Source organism: Erinaceus europaeus, chromosome 20, assembly GCF_950295315.1.
Source record: "Erinaceus europaeus chromosome 20, mEriEur2.1, whole genome shotgun sequence".
Taxonomy (NCBI): domain Eukaryota; kingdom Metazoa; phylum Chordata; class Mammalia; order Eulipotyphla; family Erinaceidae; genus Erinaceus; species Erinaceus europaeus.
This window is the reverse complement of record NC_080181.1, coordinates 40,702,788-40,725,519: the sequence shown is the minus strand read 5'-3', so window position 1 is coordinate 40,725,519 and position 22,732 is coordinate 40,702,788. Positions and strand designations below refer to the sequence as shown.

The window sequence follows — 22,732 nt, the reverse complement described above, 5'->3', positions numbered from 1 at the left end:
CTGTCTCTCTTTCCTCTTCCCCTGTACTTCCTTGTCTCCTTAAACATGGAAGACTAGAGATTCCCTGAGACAGCCCTTATATATAGCTGAAGAGGCACAGATGATCAAAATAGAATAAAGACCCAACAGCCAAGGGCCTAGGGCACTCAACATTTTTTCATGGGAGAAGGAAAACTGTGTATGCCATCCATCATGCCTTCTTCCCTGACACCCGTCTGCTGTGACTCCCCCAAACCTAACCTACCCATAGTTAGAGCCTGAATCCTGCCCCTCTTTTCAGTTACATGCTTTTTTATTTTATTATTTTTTTAGATAGCTATTTTATGAGATAACACACACACACTGAGGCCAGAGCACTACTTCATCCTATGCAGTACCGGGGGCATCAAACCCACTGACCTTACAAATACAAGAAGTGAGCTCTAGCACTGAACAGACTCCCACTGGGGAAGCACAAACAGGTACAGTGGCAGCGTTAATGACAAAGCTTTAAGTACTGCTGCCTAGACTGACCTGCTGTTAGCTGGCTACTCTGCTGTTGGGTGAGCTAGCATCCTGTGTCACACCTTATCATGGTGAGACATCATTACAGGATCTCACAGCTACTCTACGTGGCCACGCAGGAGAATGCTCAAATAGCTTCCTCCAGCCCTAAGGCAAGGATCCAATTGGCCCTTCATACCAGTGATGTCAATGTGTTTGTAAGAGGACGTGGCAGCTCAGTGGTTGCAAAGCATTCTTACACTCATTATCCGGGGGATTCTGCAGACCTTTTTAATTTTATATTTTTTGAAGAATTAAAAAATTTTTTTCATTAGAGGGGGGTTAATGTTTATACTTAACAGTGAATACAGTTGTTGGTACATGCATAACATTTCTCAGTTTTCTGCAAAACACTCTAACCCCCCACCTAGGTCCTCCTCTACCATCATGTTCCAGGACCTGAATGCACCCCCCACACACCCCCAGAAACTTTTACTTTGGTGCAATACACCAAATCCAGTCCAAGTTCTGCTTTGTTTCTCCTTCTGTTCTTATTTCTCAACTTCTTCCATGAGTGAGATCATCCCATACTCATCCTTCTCTTTCTGGCGATAAGCTTAACATGATTAACACGTTATCACTTAACACAATGCCTTCAAGCTCCATCCAGTATGAGGGGAAGGTGAGTGCATAATTTTTAATAGCTGAGCACTGCTCAGATCACTTGATTCCCCTCTGCCTTGGTCTGCTTGTCTGGGAAAGGGTACTTCCTTAGCTGGACTAACAGTGAACTTGAAGCATTCACAAGAGCATCCTGCATGGTGTGGGTGCTGTGGTTTTCAGCTGTCTTGACTGTTACTTCCTGTTTGAAGCTCAGATAGGGTCAGTGTATAGGAAACAGAGACCCACGGCACACAATGACTCTGATCATGGTATGAGTAATGGACTGTACTTGTTCAGCTGCATGTGGGTCTTGGTTTGAAGGACAGTCCCGGGAGGGAACCGTTGACAGCTGACAGTCCACTTTTGGGCTCTGCTGTAGCCACTGCCTATTGTCAGACCTGGACTTCAGTTATTCAGCCTCTCTGATCCCACCTGAAATGGCTGGTTCTGAAGACCACAGGAAACCTGAGTCTGCATTGATCTAGGCTGCAATAACACATCCCCTCCCAAGTCCTGTTCTAATCTCTGATTGACTTTTTCCTTCTCTCACTCCCACGCTCACTTTCTCTCCTCCTCCGCCCCCACAGGCCTGGCCTAATGAGTCACTGGTGAGGCAGCAGAGTCAAGCAACAGAGGAGGAAAAGCACTCAGATAATTGAGATTTTTTTTCCCCCTGCAGTGCCAAAACACTTGCTCTACAAACCACTGTTGCTATGGAAACTTTTCTTCTCTGGAAAATGAAGGCCAACTTACTCCTAAAACTGATGAATTTCACACTTTGGGAGGCAGAGTGATTACCCTTGAACTTCTTGAGTAGATTAAATGCTTATTTTTGAAAGCCCTTTTAAAATTATTTATTATTTTTATGTATTTATTGGCTAGAGGTAGCCAGAAATTGAGAGGATAGGGGAGACAGAGAGAGAGAGACAGAGAGACACCTGCAACACTTCAACACTTGCAAAGCTTTCCCCCTGCAAGTAGGGACCAGTGATTCGAACCTGAGTCCTTGTGCACTGTAACATGTGCACTCAGTCAGGTGTGCCACCGCACCAGCCTTGATTAAGTGCTTATTAACTGAGGTCCCGAGCTGAATAGAAACTGGTGCCCCTTCTCCATCCCTCCCCCATTCCTATCCCCTCTGAGAGAACAGGTTCATGGCAGCAGGCTTGGCTCACCTTGTGTGGACACTATGCAAAACTACAATGTCTGAGGGTTCAGTCCTCATTACTCATATCATTCCAAGTCAGATACATTTTAATTAGGAATTACAGAGATCAGGGTCCAGCTTCCATGTTTTGGTTTTTATTATTTATTTATTTAAACCATTTTTTATTTTCTTTATTTATTGGGTAGAGAGAGTCAGAAATTGAGAGGGTAAGGGAGGTAAAGACGGATAGAGACAGAGAGACACCTGCAGCACTGCTTCAGTACTTTCAAAGCTTTCCCTCCTGCAGGTGGGGGCCAGGGGCTTGAACCTAGGTCCCTGCACACTGTAACATGTGCACATACCGAGTGCACTGTCATCCAGCCCACACTGTTTTGGCTTTTAGATAAAGAAAACCAAATTCACAATGGAGGCAGTTCTGGTCCTATAGTAATGTCCCCTCTCTCTGTCTCTGGCTCTAAGTGAATGAATAAAGTGTCTCAGTGTGGCAAAATTGAGCATGGATGAGACCCTAGTTCCACAAAAGGAGAAAATAAAAAGACAACAAAACTCATATAAAGCAAATAAGGAACTCAAAGGAAAACAAAATCATTAGGAAGCAAACAAGTCACTCAAGAGAAAGCAAAATCTATATGAAGTAAATAAGTTGCCCAAGACTGCAACACTGGGGAACATTTGAAATGGTTTGGGATTGCTCCCTGCCCATCCTCACTTAGTTATACTCACAGAGCCATTCATCCCTTTGAGAGCTTGGGTGCAACTGTGTGCCTGGGACCTCTGAGCTGGGCATCCATGGCCAGGGAGAGGGGACAAAGGGAGTGATGAGGTGAAGGCCAGGGCAGCACAGCCTTCTATGAATATGGCCCCAGGCAGCACCTAGTCAGTATGAATTTCCAAGACCTGCCCATCAAGCTAGACAGACCCTGCTTAATCCTGAGTATCTGTAGTCATTTCCTAGAAGATATTTCATAAAAGTGTGGTGAGTATGTTCATTGCAGCATAATTTATAATAGCCAAAACCTGGAAGCCACCCAGGTATCCAACAACAGATGAGCGGTTGAGTAAGTCGTGGTCTATACACACAATAAAATACTACTCAGCTATTAAAAATGGTGATTTCACCTTCTTCACTTCATCTTGGATAAAGCTTGAAGGAATCATGTTAAATAAGAGAAGCCAGAAAGAGAAGGATGAATATGGATGGGATGATCCTACTCCTGGACAGAAGTTGAGAAATAAGAACAGAAGGGAAAACACAAAGTGGAACTTGAACTGGAGTTGGTATGGGGGTGTTCAGGTCCTGGAACATGATGGTAGAGGACTTAAGTGAGGAGTTAGTGTTATGTGGAAAATTGAGAAATGTTACACATGTATCAACTACTGTATTTTACTGTTGACTGTAAACCATTAACTCCCCCAATAAAGAAAAAAAAAAAGTGAGTGAGACCAAAGGGCCAGAAGAGGATGAGAAAAGATAGAAGTTCCAAGCCTCTAGAACAATTCTGAATACACACAGAAGGTATAGTGATGGCAGTTTAGTTAGCTTAGAGAATTTTTTCCCCACCTCATCACGAAGATGTCAGTGCTTTGGTCCAAGTGTCTTCAGATGGAGACAAGACAGACCAAGGAAAAAAAGGAAAGATATCACAGAACCAAAGTGTTCTCCATTTGGTGGAGGCCAGGCTCTAACCTTGATCACATGCACAGCAAAGCAGGCACAACATTCAGCCCAGGATAGAGATTTTAAAAATGGGAGTGAAGTTAAAAACAAAAGAGTTCCATTTATTTTATTCTTTTTCAAGAGTATATGAGATGGTCTTGACCATGGAGCTATGGTATCCACTGTGATAGATTTATATACTTCCCTGGAAGGTCACTTATTCCAAGAGTATATTTGTTTTTGTTTCCTTGTTTGTGCATTCAGCACAACCTACTTGAGGCAGAAGACAAGAAGCAACCTAGCCATTACTCAGCACAATCATTGTACCTAGCTATAAACAGAACAGAATTTTGAAATGGCTACAGGTGTTGTCCATCCTGGAAGACTATGGGAAAATAACTTGTCCAGTAAGGACTAAATAACAAAGGAACCAAGAGTTAAAAGAAAGCCAGGAATAGGAAATGGACTAGGGTCTTATTTCGATCAGTACCCTGGAGAAATGACTGTCCTCAACTCAACAGGGTCTGGATTTGACCTTCCTGAGGAGTCAAAGACAGACTGAGGCCCCTCTGTAGGGGACTATCATTACAGGACCCAGTTAAGATTTCAAACAATATTTTAAAGTTTTTAAAATTATATTTATTTATTGGATAGAGACAGCCAGAAATTGGGAAGAGGAGAAAGACAGAGAGGGAGAGAGACAGAAAGACACCTTCCTGCCTGGCCCATAGTCAGGATCCTGTCCTAGGGACTAGACCTCCTGACCCAGTGAGATGTGTCACTTATCATCAGGGTCACAGTGTTAGAATAAGTCCTCTCATTCTGACTTTTTGTCTGCCAATCACATTTATGAATTCCATCTGGCTTCCTGTCTGTTCCAGAGGAAGCACCAAAATTTCTTGCATCTGTGAGGAACACCTTGACAGAATGGTTTAGAGTCTGGGAGCTGGAGCCAGATGGAACAGGGCTGAATGTGGCCTTGAATGTTTACTGGCTGCGTGACCTAGTGCCCAGGCATGGTCATCAGGATGAATCCACCTCTCATTCTAAAGCTTAAAGTGGACACTATTGTTTGACCTTTCACAGACCCGCAGAGTAGTAGTCAGGAGAGGTCTAAGGGAAATAGACAAAGATCAAGGAGGACAGAGCTCTTTGATGAGCAGTGGGTGACCAGCTGGCTGCATCCCATGACTCTCAGGACAGGTCCTCTGAATTGGAAACTCTGGTGCCAAATACCTACTGTGTTTTTGTAGAAGAAGTAGAGCACCATGTTGGCGAGTCGGGAATAGCACCAGTGTCCGTGCACGATCAGGAGCCTCTCGAGGTAGCGGAATCTCGGTACCGCAAAGTCACTGGCCATCACTGCCTTAAGAGGGAGACAAGATCTTGTTACTGAGGGTGCCTCACTCTGCCCACAGTCTTGTGCCACCCAAATACAAGGCAAAAGTGGATGTGAGCATGAATAGAGAAGATTTGTGTCATCATTGCTTTCCTTATTCTCGCCTTCAGTGACAAAGAAATCTACTTTCAACAAACACTCTAGGTCAGGGCTATCATTATAGAACCCAGTTAAGATTTCAAATAATTTTTTAAAAGTTTTTTTATTATTATTATATTTGTTAGAGACAGCCAGAAATTGGGAGGAGGAGAAAGACAAAGAGGGAGAGAGACAGAAAGACACCTGCAACGGTGCTTTGCCATTTTCAAAGCTTTCTCTCTGCATGTGGGACTGGGAACTCGAACCCAGGTCCTTGCACATTGTAACATGTATGCTCAACCAGGTATGCTACCACCTGGCCACGCAAATAATTCTTTTAAAATATTTATTTATTATTGGATAGAGACAGAAAGAAATTGAGTGGGGAGGAAGAGATAGAGAGAGGGAGAAAGAGAGAGAGGGAGAGAGAGAGAAAGAGAGAGAGAGAGAGGGATGGTGGGAGAGAGAGAGAGAGAGAGAGAGAGAGACTCTGCAGCCCTACTTCACCACTCGTGAAGCTTTCCCCCTGCAGGTAAGGACCAGGGGCTTGAACCCAGGTACTCATGCACTGTAATGTGAGTGCTCAACCAGGTGTGCCACTGCCAGGCCCCCCAAATAATTTTGCTTTAAGATAGGTAGATAGATATCATAGCACCATATCTTCCTTCAGTGTGGTGGAGGCCCAGCTCAAACCTTGGTCACATGCACAGCAAAGTTGGGCACTACTCAAGGGAACTATTAATAAATGTAACTGACTGAATTTTCACATACTTAATACTTTTTACTTATTTTAATTTGAACTTTATTAGTGATTTACTATTGATTTACAAAAGTACAGGTTGAGAGGGGGATAATTCTGTAACGTTCCCACCTCCAGAGTTCTTTGTCCTCATTCCCTCCATTGAAAACTACAGTAGTTCTCCCACAGTCACAGATAGGGGGTGACTTTATATATTTATCTATATCTATATTTTTGGCCCATTTTTTTTTCTGTTTCTGCCTTCACTACCTTTTAACAAATCATTTATTACTGGATAGAGACAGAGAAATTGAGAGAGGAGGGGTGATGGAGAGGGAGAGACATCTGCAATCCTGTTTCACCACTTATGAAACTTTCCCCTTGCAGATGGGGACCATGGAGCTTGGGCCTGGACCCTGTGTACTGTAATATGAGCACTTAACCAGGTATGCCACCTCCTGGAACCACCCTTCACTTCCTTTCTAAGCTATTTTTTTTTTAACCAGAGCACTGCTCATTCCTAGCTGCCTCCACAGCCTGAATGCCTCAGGCATGTGAACCTATCATGCAACTCCAGGCTCCCTCCCATATGCATATTTAAAAGACCCCAACTAGTGAGAATCCTAGGAAACCCTCTAAGCAGGCGATTAAGAACACCCTCTAGGGAGTTGGGTGGTAGTGCAGTGGGTTAACCGCAGGTGGCGCAAAGCGCAAGGACCAGTGTAAGGAACCTGGTTCGAGCCCCTGGCTCCCCACCTGCAGGGGAGTCACTTCACCCTCTCTGTTTTCCCCTCCTCTCTCCATTTCTCTGTCCTATCCAACAACGACGACATCAGTAACAACAATAACAACAACAACAATAATAAAAAAAACAAGGGCAACAAAAGGGAAAATAAATGAATATAAAAAAAAAAGGACCTAGTGGGGGTTGTATTGTTATATGGAAAGCTGGGAAATGTTATACATGTACAAACTATTGTATTTACTGTCGAATGTAAAACATTAATTCCCCAATAAAGAAATTAAAAAAATTTTTTTTCATTCATTCATTCGGAAAAAAAAAAAAAAAAGAACAGCCTCTTAAGTTTTGGAGCACTCTTTCCTACTCCCAATCTAGGCCCAAGCCTACTGACCCTCTCTGAGTGTGGCATTCCCACACACTCCAGCTGGGCTATATCTTCCTGTGAAATATACAGTACCTAGTTTTTTGCGTACTCCATTATGGCTCTCTCTGTTAACTGAAAATACATACCTATCTTTACAGAGTTTTCTGGACACTCCATGAGTGTCACTTTGTATTCCCTAGTTCCCAGTCAGTGTTTGGTTGGGAAATGGGAGGGACTCAGTAGGCATGGTCAACCAGATGACCCCATAAAAGAAACAACAGCAAAACAGAGCTTCTCAGGGAATTCAGGATCTTCTCTGACCTCCTCCAGCTCCCTATCTAGAATAGCCTTCCCACTCTGGCTGAGCCGAGGGACTGCCAAACACTCTTACTCATGCTCAGTGACTCAGCTCTGATCACACAGCTTCCTACACACTCCATCTCCCAAAGGGCTGACCAGTGTCCTTCTGTTTATTGAGCTGAACAGAACACAAGCTGGGAAAACATTCAGGTGGGTAATCTGAACATACACAAGAGTAAGAAAGATATCAAGTCGTACTACCATCTCATATCCTAAACATAGCAGTGTGGCCTCAGATAACCACAGAAGCCTCCTGCAAAGTCTGCCCAGAACACAACCTCAGAGTTAAGTCTGCTTAAGGCTGTGCCAGCTGTGCTCTACACCTTGGCTATCCCCATTGCTTTTCAGGAAGCTCCAGTCAGATGCTTCTGCAACAGCCTTAAGAATGTGGACAGGGGGCCGGGCGGTGGCACACCAGGGTAAGCACACATAGTACTAAGTGTAAGGATGAGCACAAGGACCTGGGTTTGAGACCCCCCCCCCAGCTCCCTACCTCTTAGGGGGAGGGTGCTTCACAAGTGGTGAAGCAGGCTGCATGTGTCTACCTTTCTCTTCCCTTCTCTATCTCCCATCTCTCTCAATTTTTCTCTGTACTGTTCAATGAGATAGAAAGAAAAAAAAAAAGGATGTGAACAACTGTCTGGAGAGCTGGTACAGTGGCTAGGACATTGGACTTAAAAGCATGAAGACAAGAGTTAGATGCCCAGCATCATGTGTGCCAGGCTCTGGCTCTCTCATCCTTTCTCTATATCTCACTAATAAACAAGTCTTCTTAAGATGTATTTATTTATTTTGACATTTTATTTACTTATGTATTTTTTGGATAGAGACAGAAATTGAGAGGGGAGAGGGAGATAGAAATAGAAGAGAGAGACAAAGAGACACCTGCAGCCCTGCTTGACCACTTATGAAGCTTTCTTCCTGCTGCAGGTGGGGACTGAGGACTTGAACCCAGGTCCTTCCGCATTATAACATGCAAACTCTACTGAGTGTGCCACTGCCTGGCCCTCGACAAATAAATCTTTTAAAAAATAACTCAGCATAGAAAAAAAAACAAAAACCACAGTGGAAGTTCTGTCCATTCCCGACATAATGCTCAAACTGAATCTCTGATACAAAATTTAAGTCCTGGGACCAGGTGGTGGTGCACCTGGTTAAGTGCACACATTACAGTGCACAAGGACCCAGGTTCAAGCCCCCAGTCCCCACCTGTAAGCTTCATGAGTGATAAAGAGGACTGCAGATGTCTCTCTCTGTGTCTCTCTCTCTCTCACTATCTCCTTCTCCTCTCTCAATTTTTCTTTGTCCTATGCAATAAAGTGGAAAGAAATGGCCACCAGGAGCAGTGGATTCATAGTGTTGGCACCAAGCCCCAGTGATAACTCTGGGGGTGCAAAAAAACCCAAAAAACAGACAAAAAAAGTAAGTCCTTGGTTCATTTTCCTGCATATGTGGTTCACAGACACTGTCTGGGTCAGTTTTTCACTCCAGAAAAAAATGGGTTTGGTGGAGGCAATTCTGAAAAAAATCAGAATGAGTGGGCTATTTTGTTCAGGCATTCAACAAATATTTCCTGTGCTTCCCCTGCATGCATGGTGCTGTGAAGAGGCAAGGCAAGGAAACAAATTACCTGGACTCCATATTTAATTTCAGAAAGGAAGAAAAATTATTGAATGGCTCAAGTCAGATGAGGACAGGAGAGCCAAGAAAGTGTGAGTTGGGGCCACAGATGCAGACACTGTGGGGACTTTCCATCTTACTGTTATTCTAATGTCAAGTAAGAAATCTAATGAGCTCCTCGCAGACATATAAAAATGCTTAGCCAATTAATTACTGATTGAATGCCTCCGTGAATGACTCAATCGATGACTAAGTGGTGGTCCACATCCTGATTTTTAAAAAGAAAATTGGACCCATTATCCCATAGTCTCCACCAAGTGAAAAAAAAAAAGGAAATCAGATGTTGGAAAATTGTAATACTAAATCCAGAAGAAAGATGTTTTTAATTAACTCAGTTGTTCAGTGACTGGTTCACATGTTGAGAACTAACATGGAGACAAATGCAAAGTGTAGTGAGTTTTCAGAAGTAAAAATGGTTGCATTCTACTTTTAGAGTTACACCAGTTTCCAATGTGTTAAGAGTGAAGTCAGTTTATCAAATGGCATCATTAGAGTTCAGGGACAGCAGAAAAATGTCTTCCAGAGGCAAGCCATCAACAGTTAGAGAGGATGCTATGACTCACGGTGCCTCTCTCTCTGTTCCACTGATGACACACACACACACACACACACACACACACACACACACACACACACACACACACACACACAACTTGTACACATGTTTTAAGGGAAGATTAGAACCTGAAACTTTTGTGAGCAGGCATGTTTGTTTCTTCCCATCACTGAGAGGAGATTCTGGAGGCCACCTAAAAGTGCATGGATAAAAGAGCTCCCCAGTTTCTCCATAATTCACTATTTTCCCCTAATGTCCCATGTGTCTCTATGAGTGTTTTCACTTTTCTAAAATAAAAGTTCACAATGCCAGAGACCATGATCTCTCCAGCTCTTTTTGGAACCCCATGTGGCCAACTAGACACCACGGGGAAGAGACTTCTGGGCCTCCCACAACACACGGACAGGCACATTTATTACAAACAACTTCAAAAATGTAGAGCTGCCTTCTACCTTGCCTGCCACTACTGGCTTAGCAGAAAGTGAGTGTGAGTTGTGTTAAGGGCCAACTTGTGAGCTTAGTTGGACAGAGCCAGCTGAAAAGACTGAAGGGAACCAGTGAGGGGTCCACCTGGTGACCTGGGACAGCCCCAACTGGTCTTACCTGCATGCCCTCCTGGCCCGAGATTCCCACACCCACGTCTGCCACCTGGATCATGCTGACATCATTGGCTCCGTCTCCTACAAACAGCACAGGCAGGAAAAATTATCAGCGTTGAGAAGCACAGAATCATATATTCTTGACAGGTCTTTGAAGAATCCCCTACTTAACTGAGTCCTGTGAAACGGTCATGAGGAAGAGAGGAAGGTAATGCAGCATCTACTGGGGGAAACTGAATTCAACAGTCAGAGCAAGGATGAAGATGTTTTGAACTAGACACACTTACGGATACTTCAGAATGTGAGCTAGCACCAAGTCATCTTTTATTTAGGAATCTCTCTACCTGGTTGGTTCTTACATTCAGAAAGCTTTGACTGAACATGGTATCTGGCATCGTAGAACAGAAGATGCCATCATCATTTGCATCATTAATTGCCCAAAGACTCTCATCTTTTCTTTTCCTGTCTCTCTCTCTCTCTCCCTGTCTCTCTCTCCCCCTCTCTTTCTTTATCAGAGCACTGCACAGCTCTGGCTTGGCCCTTCTTCCTTTTTAAAGATTTTATTTGTTTATTAATGAGAAGAATAGAAGGAGAGAAAGAACCAGACACCACTCTGGTACATGTGCTGCCGGGGATCGAACTCAGGACCTCATTTTGAGAGCCCACTGCTTTTCCACTCTGCCACCTCCCTGACTATAAACCTGTGACCTTTGAGCCACAGGCATCAGAGTCTTTTTGCATAACCATGGTGCTATCTTCCCATGCCAGCCAATGACTCTAGTCTTTGATCACATGGATAGCCTTATCAGGCAAAAGTAATTCCAATGTAGACTCCTGACTCAGCCCTTTTGTAAACTGAGTGAAAAGACGCTAAACCCAATCCAATAAACTGTAGAACTCTTTTGTACCTACATAACCAGCTAGATTTTTTGTTTGTTTGTTTGTTTGTTTGTTTGATAGTATAGTCTTATCTGTGCTTTCTGAAGATGCTACAAAGCAGAACTCTATTTGGCCCACCTGGCAAAAGGGAATGTTTAGAGTTCAAAGTGCCTTTGAGGAAAGGCCAACAGAGACCTGGTTCTTGTCACCTCAGCACCAGAGGCCATTTTGGAGCTAGGAACAGCCCAAATCACAAAGCACATGGCAAGTTGAAAAAGTACAAAAAATGGGGGTAGGCAGTGGTGCACCGGGTTAAGCACACATAGTACAAAGCTCAAGGACCTGCCCAAGGCTCCTGGTTCAAGTCCTTGGCTCCCCACCTTTGGGGGGGTCACTTCATAAGCGGTATCTGTTTTTCTCTCCCCTTTCTATCTTCACCTCCTTTCTCTCAATTTCTCTCTGTCCTGCCCAGTAAAAATGGCTAACAGGAGCAGTGGATTTGTAGTGCAGGTACTGAGCCCAAGCAATAACCCTGAAAACAACAACAACAACAAAATACAGAATTTGCAGGTCTCCCTATGCATGGTGACTCATATGACTGAGGCTGTCTCTTCTCCGGTGATGCTTTTCCCCACCTCTTCTTGTTGATTGCATTGGGCCCCACCTGGGTAATCAGTCAATATTTGTGAGATTGAAATTCTCTGAAGCCATAATAACAAATCTCTGCAGAATTGCCCAGTGTGTCATTCAAAATGAGACACAGCAGGCAATGATGTTCTGAGGTCCTCTAGATCACCAACTTCTGGGTACTTCAAACTAGGTCGCACTGATGCTTTTAACTCATAGTCAAAGAAGTTGAGTTAAAGTTCCCTGAGGAAGAATAATTTTATTATTATTCTTATCATCATCAGAGTTATTAATGGGCTCAGTGCAAGACCAGCTGACTGCTCCTGGAGGCTTTTTTTTTTTTTTTTGATACAGAGAGAAATTCGGGGGGGGGTGAGCAATAGAGAGAGAAAAAAAAGAAAAAAGAAAAAGTAAAGAAGTTTGCCAATTTTGCTTTTAACCAGCCATGCATTTAATATTTTTCTGAAGTGAAAACCACATGCCTACAGGCTGAGCCACGCACTGGTCAGGCTGTGAAGAGCTGGGAGGGACACTGTCCTTATGTTTCCACTGAGAATAGGAGCTCAGAGGCTCAACAGTGAGACGAGGGTATAGGCCCAGCCTGCAGATGCCTCAGCTCAGGAAGACCTGTGGATCACTTCCGGTACACGACTGCAAAGGAGGCCACAGGGACAGACTCTGCTGAGACTGTGGGTCCTCCTCAGACCTGTCTCCAGGTCACTGCTGAATATGCACTCACATCTGTGGCCATCGCACGCCACTTAGTGGTTGCTGTAGCCCTCAGCAAGTACAGGACCATCTCCATGACAACCAAGCTTAGGCCACTTAGAGACCCTGTGTGGAAAATACTGTATAATCATTATTGACTAGTGAGGATACTTCAGCTCGAGCCAGTGCTTAGCTGGGTGCAGATATTATAGAATCTGCAGAGAGACTTAGTTGGGGATCACGAGGGCTATTCTTTTCCCTCGTCAACCTAAAATCTTTCCTCTTCCTCACAAGCAGGGGGCACTGCTAAGTTCCAGAACCTGGGTGTACTGCAAACCTGACCCTGACCATGGCCATAGCTGACAGTGTATTAGGAAACAGTGGACAGCAAGTGGCACCAGAGAGCAACCCATAAGACCACTGGACCTTTAAACAGTGAGAAAAACCATCACTGGTTACACAGTCCTTAGAGAAATGATGTTATATTTAGCGGTCATTCAGTTCTTAGGATGGATTTCATTAGATGCTGGACTTGGAACAATCAGTGAACATGAGGCAGAGGAAATCTCTGTGTTCTGTGGGTGTTACAAAGCCATGTACCCTGAGCAGTTTGTCCACCAGGTGCACCCACAGAGGGGCTTCTTTCAAGACTGGCCTGGGCTAACGAGCATACCTCTTGCCATGATGGTGGTAGCCAGAACTCTACTTCCAGTTTTGCAGGAAGCAATATGAGCATTTTTGGAAACAACCACTACATTACTGATCTCTTTCTGTATTGCTATCACCTTTGCCAGTCCAGGTTGTGACTTTCAGATATAAGCTCTGTGTTGGGAAGAGGTTGCTTTACGGCACGGGGATAAAGAGTGAGGGAAGGTTTTCCAACCTCCCCGTGGAATGCTGAAGGGGGTGGGATTCAGACTGTGGCTGCTGTGGGGGGCATCTTATCTGCATACTTGCCTATGGCTAGGGTCATGGCATTGAGCTTGCTTCTGATCAGCTTCACCACCATGCTCTTCTGCAGGGGGGTGGAGCGGCAGCACAGGACTGACCGGCACTGCTTGGCGAGGAAGAGAAACTTGTCCTCCAGGGTCTTCTCCAGGGCAAAAGCCAGACTTCTCCCATCAATAACGAGGCTGGGACTGGGGTGGGAGGTAGAGGATGCCAAGGGGGAACAGAGAGAGGAGAAAGCCACGCTCAGGCTGGTCTCGGTCCTTTCGAGAGAACTGCTAGGGTTCTTTGACTGCACATAGTTGATGGTTTGGTCCAGCAGGGCTGCACAGGCCTCCTGAAATGAACAGCAGAGGCTACTGTGGCTCATTCAGCCACATCACACATTAGGCCACCTCCCCAACACACCTGGGACTCCCAGGACTAACCTGCCCCAGGATGCAGGTTGGGGTGGAGTTGGGGCATAACATAACTGAAGGGTACAACTTCTCACATAGAAAAGAATTAGTGGGGCTGGGGTTGGGTGGTGGCGCACATATGACCATGAACAAGGATCTAGGTTGGAGCCTCCACTCTCCACCTGCGGGGGGGGGGGGGTGGGCACTTCACAAGCAGTGAAGCACGTCTGCAGGAGTCTCTCTATTTCCCCCTCTTGATTTCTCTTTGTCCTCTCCAATAAAATAGAAAGAAAAAGAAGAAGAAGAAAACTGGCTGCCTAGAGTGGTAGATTTGTAGTGCTGGCATTGAGCCCCAAGCTATAACCCTAGTGGCAATAAAAACAAATAAATCCTTACAAAACAACAAAAAAGCAAGAAAGAAAGAAAGGAAGGAAGGAAGGAAGGAAAGAAGGAAGGAAGGAAGAAATAAAGAAAGAGAGAAAGAAAGGAAGAAAAGAATAAGCTAGGGGTTGGGCAGTGTTGCACCCAGTAAAATGTGTATGCTACCATGCTTGCGGATACAGGTTCAAGCCCTCAGTCTGCACCTGCTGAGGGGAAGCTTCACAAGTGGTGAGGAAGTGTTGCAGATGTCTCTCTTTTTCTCTAATTCCCCCTTTCTCCTCAATTTTTCTTTGTTTCTATCAAAAGAATAAAGAAAGGGAGAAAGAAAAGGAGAGAGAAGTCATTGGGAGCAGTGGGATTGTGTAGGGACCAAGCCTTAGTAATAAGCTAGCGATGCAAGACAGAAAGAGAAAAAGCTGGTCTAGACTTTCTAGAAGATTCCACTTTGCTGTCCACATATAGTATAGAGTTTGGGATATATCCTAAGATGGTGACTGATGTTAACCATATTGCAGCAATAAAGTCAGCATGTACTGTAATCATCAACAAAACAGGGCTGCATTCACAAAACTAAAAACACAATCACTAGTTTTGATGGAACTAAGAAACATGTGACATGCTTCTAGGTTTTGTCAGTACTCTTACACAAATCTCTGGTCAGGTAATAAGCAGAAACTTCTAAAAATATATTTTTTCATTTAAAATGTATTTATTTGATAGGACAGAGAGAAATAAAGGGAAAGGGGGGGAGAGGGAGATACAGAGACCTGTGGCACTGCTTCACCACTTTTGAAGATTTCCTTCTGCAGGTGGGGACTAGTGCATGGTAATATGTGTGCTCATCTGGTTACGCTACTACCCCACCCCACAAAGACCTTTTTTATTTAATTTTTTTTATTTATAAAAAGGAAACACTGACTAAACCATAGGATAAGAGGGGGTTACAACTCCACACAATTCCCACCACCAGAACTCTGTATCCCGTCCCCTCCTCTGATAGCTTTCTTATTCTTTAACCCTCTGGGAGCATGGACCCAAGGCCATTGTGGGATGCAGAAGGTGGAAGGTCTGGCTTCTGTAATTGCTTCCCCACTGAACATGGGCATTGACAAGTCGATCCATACTCCCAGCCTGTACAAAGACATTTTTTTAAGAAACATTGGGACCTTACACATACATAACTCCATTGGTTTTGGGATGAATCCCCTCCCCCTGCCCCATGTTAGTTCACAGAAAAAGAGAAAGACACAGAGGAATATGTCATAGCAATGCCCCATGATCCATAAAAATCCCTCCAGTACTGTAGTGTTTCTACATGGTGCCAGGGCTCAAACCCAGGCCACCCCTCATGGTAACACAGGGACTCTACTGAGTGAACTATCTGCAGGGAAAACCAGACATAATTCTGATGAAGTCTAAGGAACCCACTATGAGGTGGTGTGTGTGTGTGAACCTCTTGGGCTGGAGACCTGCCCAGTATCTCGAGCACTTGTGACTCGGGTGTGTGATCCTCTGTCTGCCTTCATTTCAAGATTGTGCTGATTCTTCCTTCAGATTCAAATTACCTTTTCAGCCTGGGAGAACTTCTTTACTTACACAGCCAAATAGAATTGGAAAACACTCACTTCGGGAGACCCCATTAATGGCAGCTAAACTGCTGGCTGCTTAAGCTCTAAGGACCCTGAATGCACTGTTCCTTGGCTCCCCAATCTCTGAGGAAGCCCTTTCCAGAGAAAGGCCATGGATAGTGCATAAAGAGCTCTGGGTACGAGGCTGCCTCTTGCTGATCAGCCCTCCCCTAAATCCCCTTTTACCTTGGATTCATTCATTCCATCCATCCATCCATGCATCCATCCATCCATCCATCCATCAATCCATCCATCATAGAGACAGAGAAAGCAGAGAGGCAGAGAAAGAGTGAAAGAGACAGCAGCACCAAAGCTTCCTTCATTATGGTGGGGGTTGTGCAAACCTGGGTTGCGCATATGGCAAAGCAGCACACTACCCAGGTGAGCTATTCTGCTGGCCTCTTTTACCTGGGATTCTGCATTCAGGGTGATGACTTCCTCATCATGGTCCAGCAGCTTACAGGCGTATGCAATGTTAATGGCGGTTTCCTGTTTGTCACCTGTGAGAACCCAAATCTGCAGACCTGCCTGATGCAACTTGGCGATGGTTTCAGGGACTCCATCCTGCAGGCGATCTTCAATCCCAGTGGCACCTGGTTGAAGGGACAACAGTGTAGGTGAGCCTCCAGCACTAGATACCCCAAGCCCTCATGGGGTGTGGATGTGACAGACCCAAACACATCTGGCTGTGTGGGAGTTGTGCCATCTGGAAGGGTGCTGTGATGACTCAGAATTTCAGGAGTGGTGGGTACTCTTAGTATTCTCTCCACTCAACCAGGCAAGCTTGAGCACCTCAGATTCTAATGAACATGCAGCCAAGTTTCAACTTTACAGCAAAATTGCTACAAAGCTTGTGGGGGAGATGGTAGGAGTGGACATAGTTCAAGGGATGAATAGTTTTCTTTTATTTAATTACCACCAGGCTTATCACTAGGGCTAGGTAACTGCAAGATGCAACCACTGCTTCCAATTTTTTTATTAGTGATTTAATAATGATTAACAAGACTATAGAATAAGAGGGGTATCATTCTATATAATTCCCACCACCAGAGTTCCATATCCCTTCCCCCTTCCATTGGAAGCTTCCCTATTCTTTGTCCCTCTGGGAGTATGGACCAAAATTCTTTATGGGGTACAGAAGGTGGATGGTCTGGCTTCTGTAATTGCTTCTCTGTTGAAAACGGACATTGGCAGATCAATCCACATCCCCAGCCTGTTTCTATCTTTTTCTAGTGGGGAGGGATCTGGAGAAGTAGATAGAGACTGAGAGGGGGGGAAGATAGCATTATGGTTATGCAAAAAGACTATGCCTGAGATTCTAAAAGTCTGAGGTTCAATTCCCCCACACCATCATAGGCTAGACCTAAGTAGTGTTCTGGAGAGAGGAGGGAGGGAGGGAGGGGGAGAGAAAGAGAGAGACGGAGATGGAGAGAGAAATGGAGATAAACAGAGAGAGATGGAAAGAGGGAGATTGAGAGGGAGGGGGAGTTGGAGAGGAAACAAAGGAGAGACACCTGCAGCATACTTTAGTGCTTATAAAGCTTTCCCCTGCAGGTTCAAGACCAGGGGCTTGAACTGTGGTCCTGGCACATGGTATTATGTGGCCTCTACCCGGTACACCATCACTGGCTTCAGGATGAATGTGTTTTTAGAAATCATGCAGCCCACGTAAAGGATCTGGTGAATGACATCCAAAATGTTTGCTCTCAATCAATGTTTACCTAATCCAAGTAGACATGGGATTATTATTATTATTATTACTATTATTATTATTATTATTTCAAGCAATGCTATCCTGAGTGTATCTGTTTCCCCATCAATATGATGAGTAAGAGGCAGATTTAATTTTGCAAGTCCCAGTATTCTGGGAGCCAATATGCCTATCAGTGCAGGGATGTGCTTTTCCCTGGTCCTTTGAGATGAGCTCCCATATCTTTTGGGTCATATTGTTCCCTATGCTGAGACTGTCACTGTGGACTGAATGATCATGTCTGCCTCCATGTATCTATATTGCCTTGTTGACACATAACGATGGTAAAAGATTTTGGAATCTTTTTGGTATCACAGTCGTAGTTACTCTTGATTCCAGAGGAAGAGGCCATGCCATGAGAGCACTGGGCCAGGTGTGGTCTCACTGTTATATGGGGTGGCTGGGGGGGGGCGGCACCTAAGTTGCAAAGTCAGCACTGTGCCCTGCCCACCCGCAGCCCCAGTTACCCAGTAGATGCAGGTTGGTCTCCAGGCGGGTGGCAGACTGGAAGAGCAACTCCTCTCGGTTCTCCAGAGATGATTCCGCTTCTAAGTGGCCCTGCAGCCAGCCGGCATACTCTTCCTTACTTAGAACCTGTGTGAGACACACAGCTGAGCCCTGCCTGGGGCACTGGGCAGACTCAGGACTTCCCCTGCAGCCTGGTGGAGGACTCACTCACTCACTCACTCACTCACTCACTCACTCACTCACTCACTCACTCACCCTCTTAGCGATGCACAGGGTCCGCAGGCCTTCCACTGCATAATGGTTGAGGTAATGCTGAGTTTTCCTTCGGATCTTTTTATGATGCCTGCCTCTGGGGTCATCTAGGTGGAGCAGAAGTAGAAATGGAGTAAGAACAATGGAGTAGAAATGGAGTAAGAACAACAGAACTTAACCTATATTACATACATACACACATACAAAATTGAAGAAAAAAAAGGACAATAGAACTGGAAGGGGGCGGGGAGGTTCATTGAAATAGCTCACTTGGATAGTGTGCTGCTTTGCCATGGGCCTCATCCTCATGGAATTGGATGAAGCTTTGGATCTGCGGTCTCTTTCACTCTATCTCTATCTCTCTGCTTCTCTGTCTCTATCTTTAAAATGTTTTTTAAAAATTATCTTGGGAGTCGGGCGGTGGTGCAGCAGGTTAAGCACACATGGCGCTAAGCACAGAGACTGGCGTAAGGATCCTGGTTCGATCCCCCAGCTCCCCACCTGCAGGGGAGTCGCTTCACAGGCGGTGAAGCAGGTTTGCAGGTGTCTCTCTTTCTCTGCCCTTCTCTGTCTTCCCCTCCTGTCTCCATTTCTCTCTGTCCTATCCAACAACAGTGACATCAATAACCACAACAAGGGCAGCAAAAGGGAAAATAAATAAATATTCAAAAAAGTTAAAAAAAGATTTAAAAATAATAAAAATTATCTTTATTAATTGTATAGAGACAGAAAGAAATCAAGAGGAAAGGGGAGGGAAAGATGGAGACCAGGAGTTTGAACCTGGGTCCTTTTGCATTGTAATATGTGCACAGAACCAGATGCACCACCATCTGGCCCCTCTGTTTCTATCTTAAAAAAAAAAAAAGCAAGATCTGGCTGAGAGGCCCTGAAATTACTCTGGAACCTGAAGTAAAGCTGAATGATGATCACACTTTAATTATTTAATTAACTAACAGTGCCAGGAATGAACCCAGGGCCTAGCACATGTATGATACCACTGAGTAGCCTCCTTGACCCAAATTTTATTCTACATTTTTGAGAGAGAAAGAGAGAGATAGAGAGAGAAGGAGAGGGAGAGGAAGAGGGAGAGGGAGAGAGAGAGAGAGAGAGAGAGAGAGAGAACAAAGCATGACTTCACCATTCATAGTTTTCATCGTGCTATCCATAGTGGTACCTGGGGCCTTACAAGATTATAAGGCATACACTTTATCTGCTGAGCCATTTCCCAGTATCTAGATTTTATCTTAATAACAATGCTTTTTTGTATAGAGTTACCAAACCTTATGAATTTCAAAGATGCTGTTTCACATCTGATATCTGTAGACATTATCACACCACACCCACCACAAACGTTCACTCTTCTCACTATCAGACTGATGCCCCTGAACTCCTTGAAATCCCTTCCTTTCTGGTAGCCACCATTTTATTGTTCAGGAATTATTTTTGTTGGGTTTTGTAAGTTTGCTTTGTTGTTTATAGTCTACCTATGAGTGAAGCCATGTGGTAATTCTCCTCAGAAATAATTTTGCACACTTGAGTGCAGCCTAGAATGTTCCTAGCTGTGACCATGGACTGCAAGCTCAGACTGACAGGGATTCAGAGGCTACACAGGCTCCTGTGCTGTCAGATTGATGGGGTTTACAGTTAATGGTATTTATATACCTTCCTCATACTTAGGAACTACTCTCTACCCTAATCCAGCTTCCTAGCCCTATTCTAAACTCTGACACCATCTTCCCAGACAATACTTTAAGTCCACCTGCATGTTAGCTATCAGACTCTGGGAAAAACTACTTAAGTCACGGGTCCCTTGAAACATACCTAAAATAGACTTCCTAGCTTCTTCCCACAGGAAGACCCCTGATTTCATCTGCTCTATTCTTACCTTTGGGTTCCTGTTTACTAAACAATTTGTCCTGCTTTATATCTTATCACCTTTCAGCCACCATGTTGCAGATGCTACCATGACACCATCCTGACTTCCCTGGGCAGACAACCTCACCAATGTGTCCTGGAACCCCACCTCCCCAGAGCCCTACCCCACTAGGGAAAGGTAGAGACAGGTTGGGGGTATGGATCAACCTGTCAACACCCATATCCAGAGGAGAAGCAATTACAGAAGTCAGACCCACCCAACCTTCCGTACCCCATAAATATCTGTGGTCTATAAAGAATAGGGAAGCTTCCAATGGAGGGGATGGGACATGGAACTCTGGTGTTGTGAACTATAAGGAATTGTACCCATTATGTTACAATCTTATTAATCATTATTAAATCAATAATAGAAAATTAAAAAGAAGTAACTGCACAAGTGATGTCCTTCCACCTACAGCTCAGCACCATCTCCAGAAATCCCTGAGGTCCTATTGGAAGCTCTCTCCATTCAGATTCCAGGCAGTCTCAGCAAACAGAAGCATTTGAAGGGCTCTAAATATGTCAAACTCAGGAAGAAAGTAATAGGGGTAGCCAGGGGCTGGGGAAGGGGGTTCTCCAAGGGGCATAGAATTTCGGTTTGACAAGATGACAAAGTTCCAGCATTCTGCTGTAGATCAGTGTGATTATCATTAACATTCCTGAACTGCACAGTTGGCAGTGGCTCAGAGGGTAATTAAAAACAAATCTTCTGTATTTATTTATTTAGCCACCAGGATTATCACTGGGGTTCAGTGCCTGTACTATAAATCCACTGTTTCTAGTAGACTGCTTTTTTTGTTTGTTTTGTTTGTCTTTTGATGGATCCAGAGATAAACTGAGAGGGAAGAGAAGACAGAGAAAAAGACATCTGCAACACTTCTTCACACTTTGTGAAACTTCCTTCATACAAGTGGGGAGAGGGGGCTTGCACACAGTAATGTGTGCGCTTTACCACGTGTACCACTGCCTGGCCTCCAGATGGTAAAGGTTTTAGTATGTATTGTTTTCTCTTTAAAAGTCCCCCTTCTCCCCCCCCCCCCCAGTAACTAGATGCTGGCTAATAAGAATTCCCCAAGTGGGGGCTGGGTGGTGGTTTGTCTGGTTGAGTACACATGTTATGATGTGAAAACACTTGGGATTGAGTACACACATTACCATGTGCAAAGACCTCGGTTTGAGCCCCACTCCCCACCTGTAGAGGGGTACACTTCTTGAGTGGTGAAGCAGGTCTTCAGGTGTCTATCTTTCTCTCTCTTCCCCTCTCCTCTCAATTTCTCTCTGTCCTATCAAATAAAATAGAAAGAAAAAAAGAAAAGAAAAAATAGCAGCCAGGAATGGTGGATTCATAGCATCAGCGCCAAGACCCAGTAATAACCCTGATAGAAAAAAAAATTCTCCAAGCATCTGTCCTCTTTCTGTCTCTGCAGACATAGATGAGGAATAGTTGTTAGCAAGCTGTAGAAGTGCTGATTTTGAACCTTACCCAGTTGTGGAATCCATAATTCATGACAAGGGGACAGGCCCTTTCCCAATTCCATCGCTTTCTTTGGTCGACCATTATGAGAGGAAAGCAGAAGGTATGTCCAGTTTGTGTAGGATAATGGTACATTAGGGCTTTGTCTTAGGGCCTGTTAGGAGTAAGGGCCCTTACCTTTCAGCCTCTGTTGCTGGCTGTGACTGGAAAGGATTTTGTCATGAACCATTAAGCAGGAATGTCACTGTGATTTGCTACAACAACCTCTAGTAAGGGGCACTCGGGAGATGTCTGCCCCACTAGATTTACCCACTGTCTACAACACACATTTTTCATATAAAACTCAAAGTCAAGGTGAGTTCGTATTTTAATTTTTTTCTAATTTATATATTTTTTAATTGCTACCAGGTTTATTGCTGGGACTCAAAACCCGCACTACAAATCCACGCCTTTTGGCGGATTAATATAAGTAACACATCATGGAACTAGAAAATATGTTTCTATCCTTAGACTATCCCTCACCATTAGTCCTGCCAGAGAAAATACAAGACGCCTACACAGCACCCAGGGCACATGTAACTAAAAATATTTACTGCTTATCTGAAACTCAGAAATAAGTGCATGTTCGATATATTTTGTTTGCTAAATCTGGTAACTCTATTGGCAGTGAAGGAGCCCCAGGTCTGGGGAAAGTTGTCTGCTATCTGAGTTTCCCATAGTGCACCGGGGCTGGGAAACACACTTTTAAAATCCTAGTCAGAATCAGTTCCACAGGGAAGCTATGGCTCTCAAGCAACCCAATATTAGTTCTGGGTGG

The 22,732-nt window shown here is 44.4% G+C and overlaps 1 protein-coding gene across 1 annotated transcript in view; it reads right to left on the bottom strand.

The window, feature by feature from the left end:
• Positions 1-22,732, bottom strand: part of ATP10A (ATPase phospholipid transporting 10A (putative)) — a 170,820-nt gene that overhangs the window by 5,751 nt on the left and 142,337 nt on the right. The window contains exons 11-16 of the mRNA XM_016189712.2: positions 18,531-18,634; positions 18,275-18,401; positions 16,466-16,650; positions 13,660-13,987; positions 10,493-10,569; positions 5,212-5,337 (exon numbers count right to left, since the gene is read on the bottom strand). Of these exons, the coding sequence (XP_016045198.2) occupies positions 5,212-5,337; positions 10,493-10,569; positions 13,660-13,987; positions 16,466-16,650; positions 18,275-18,401; positions 18,531-18,634 (947 nt within the window). The remainder of the gene's footprint in view (positions 1-5,211; positions 5,338-10,492; positions 10,570-13,659; positions 13,988-16,465; positions 16,651-18,274; positions 18,402-18,530; positions 18,635-22,732) is intronic.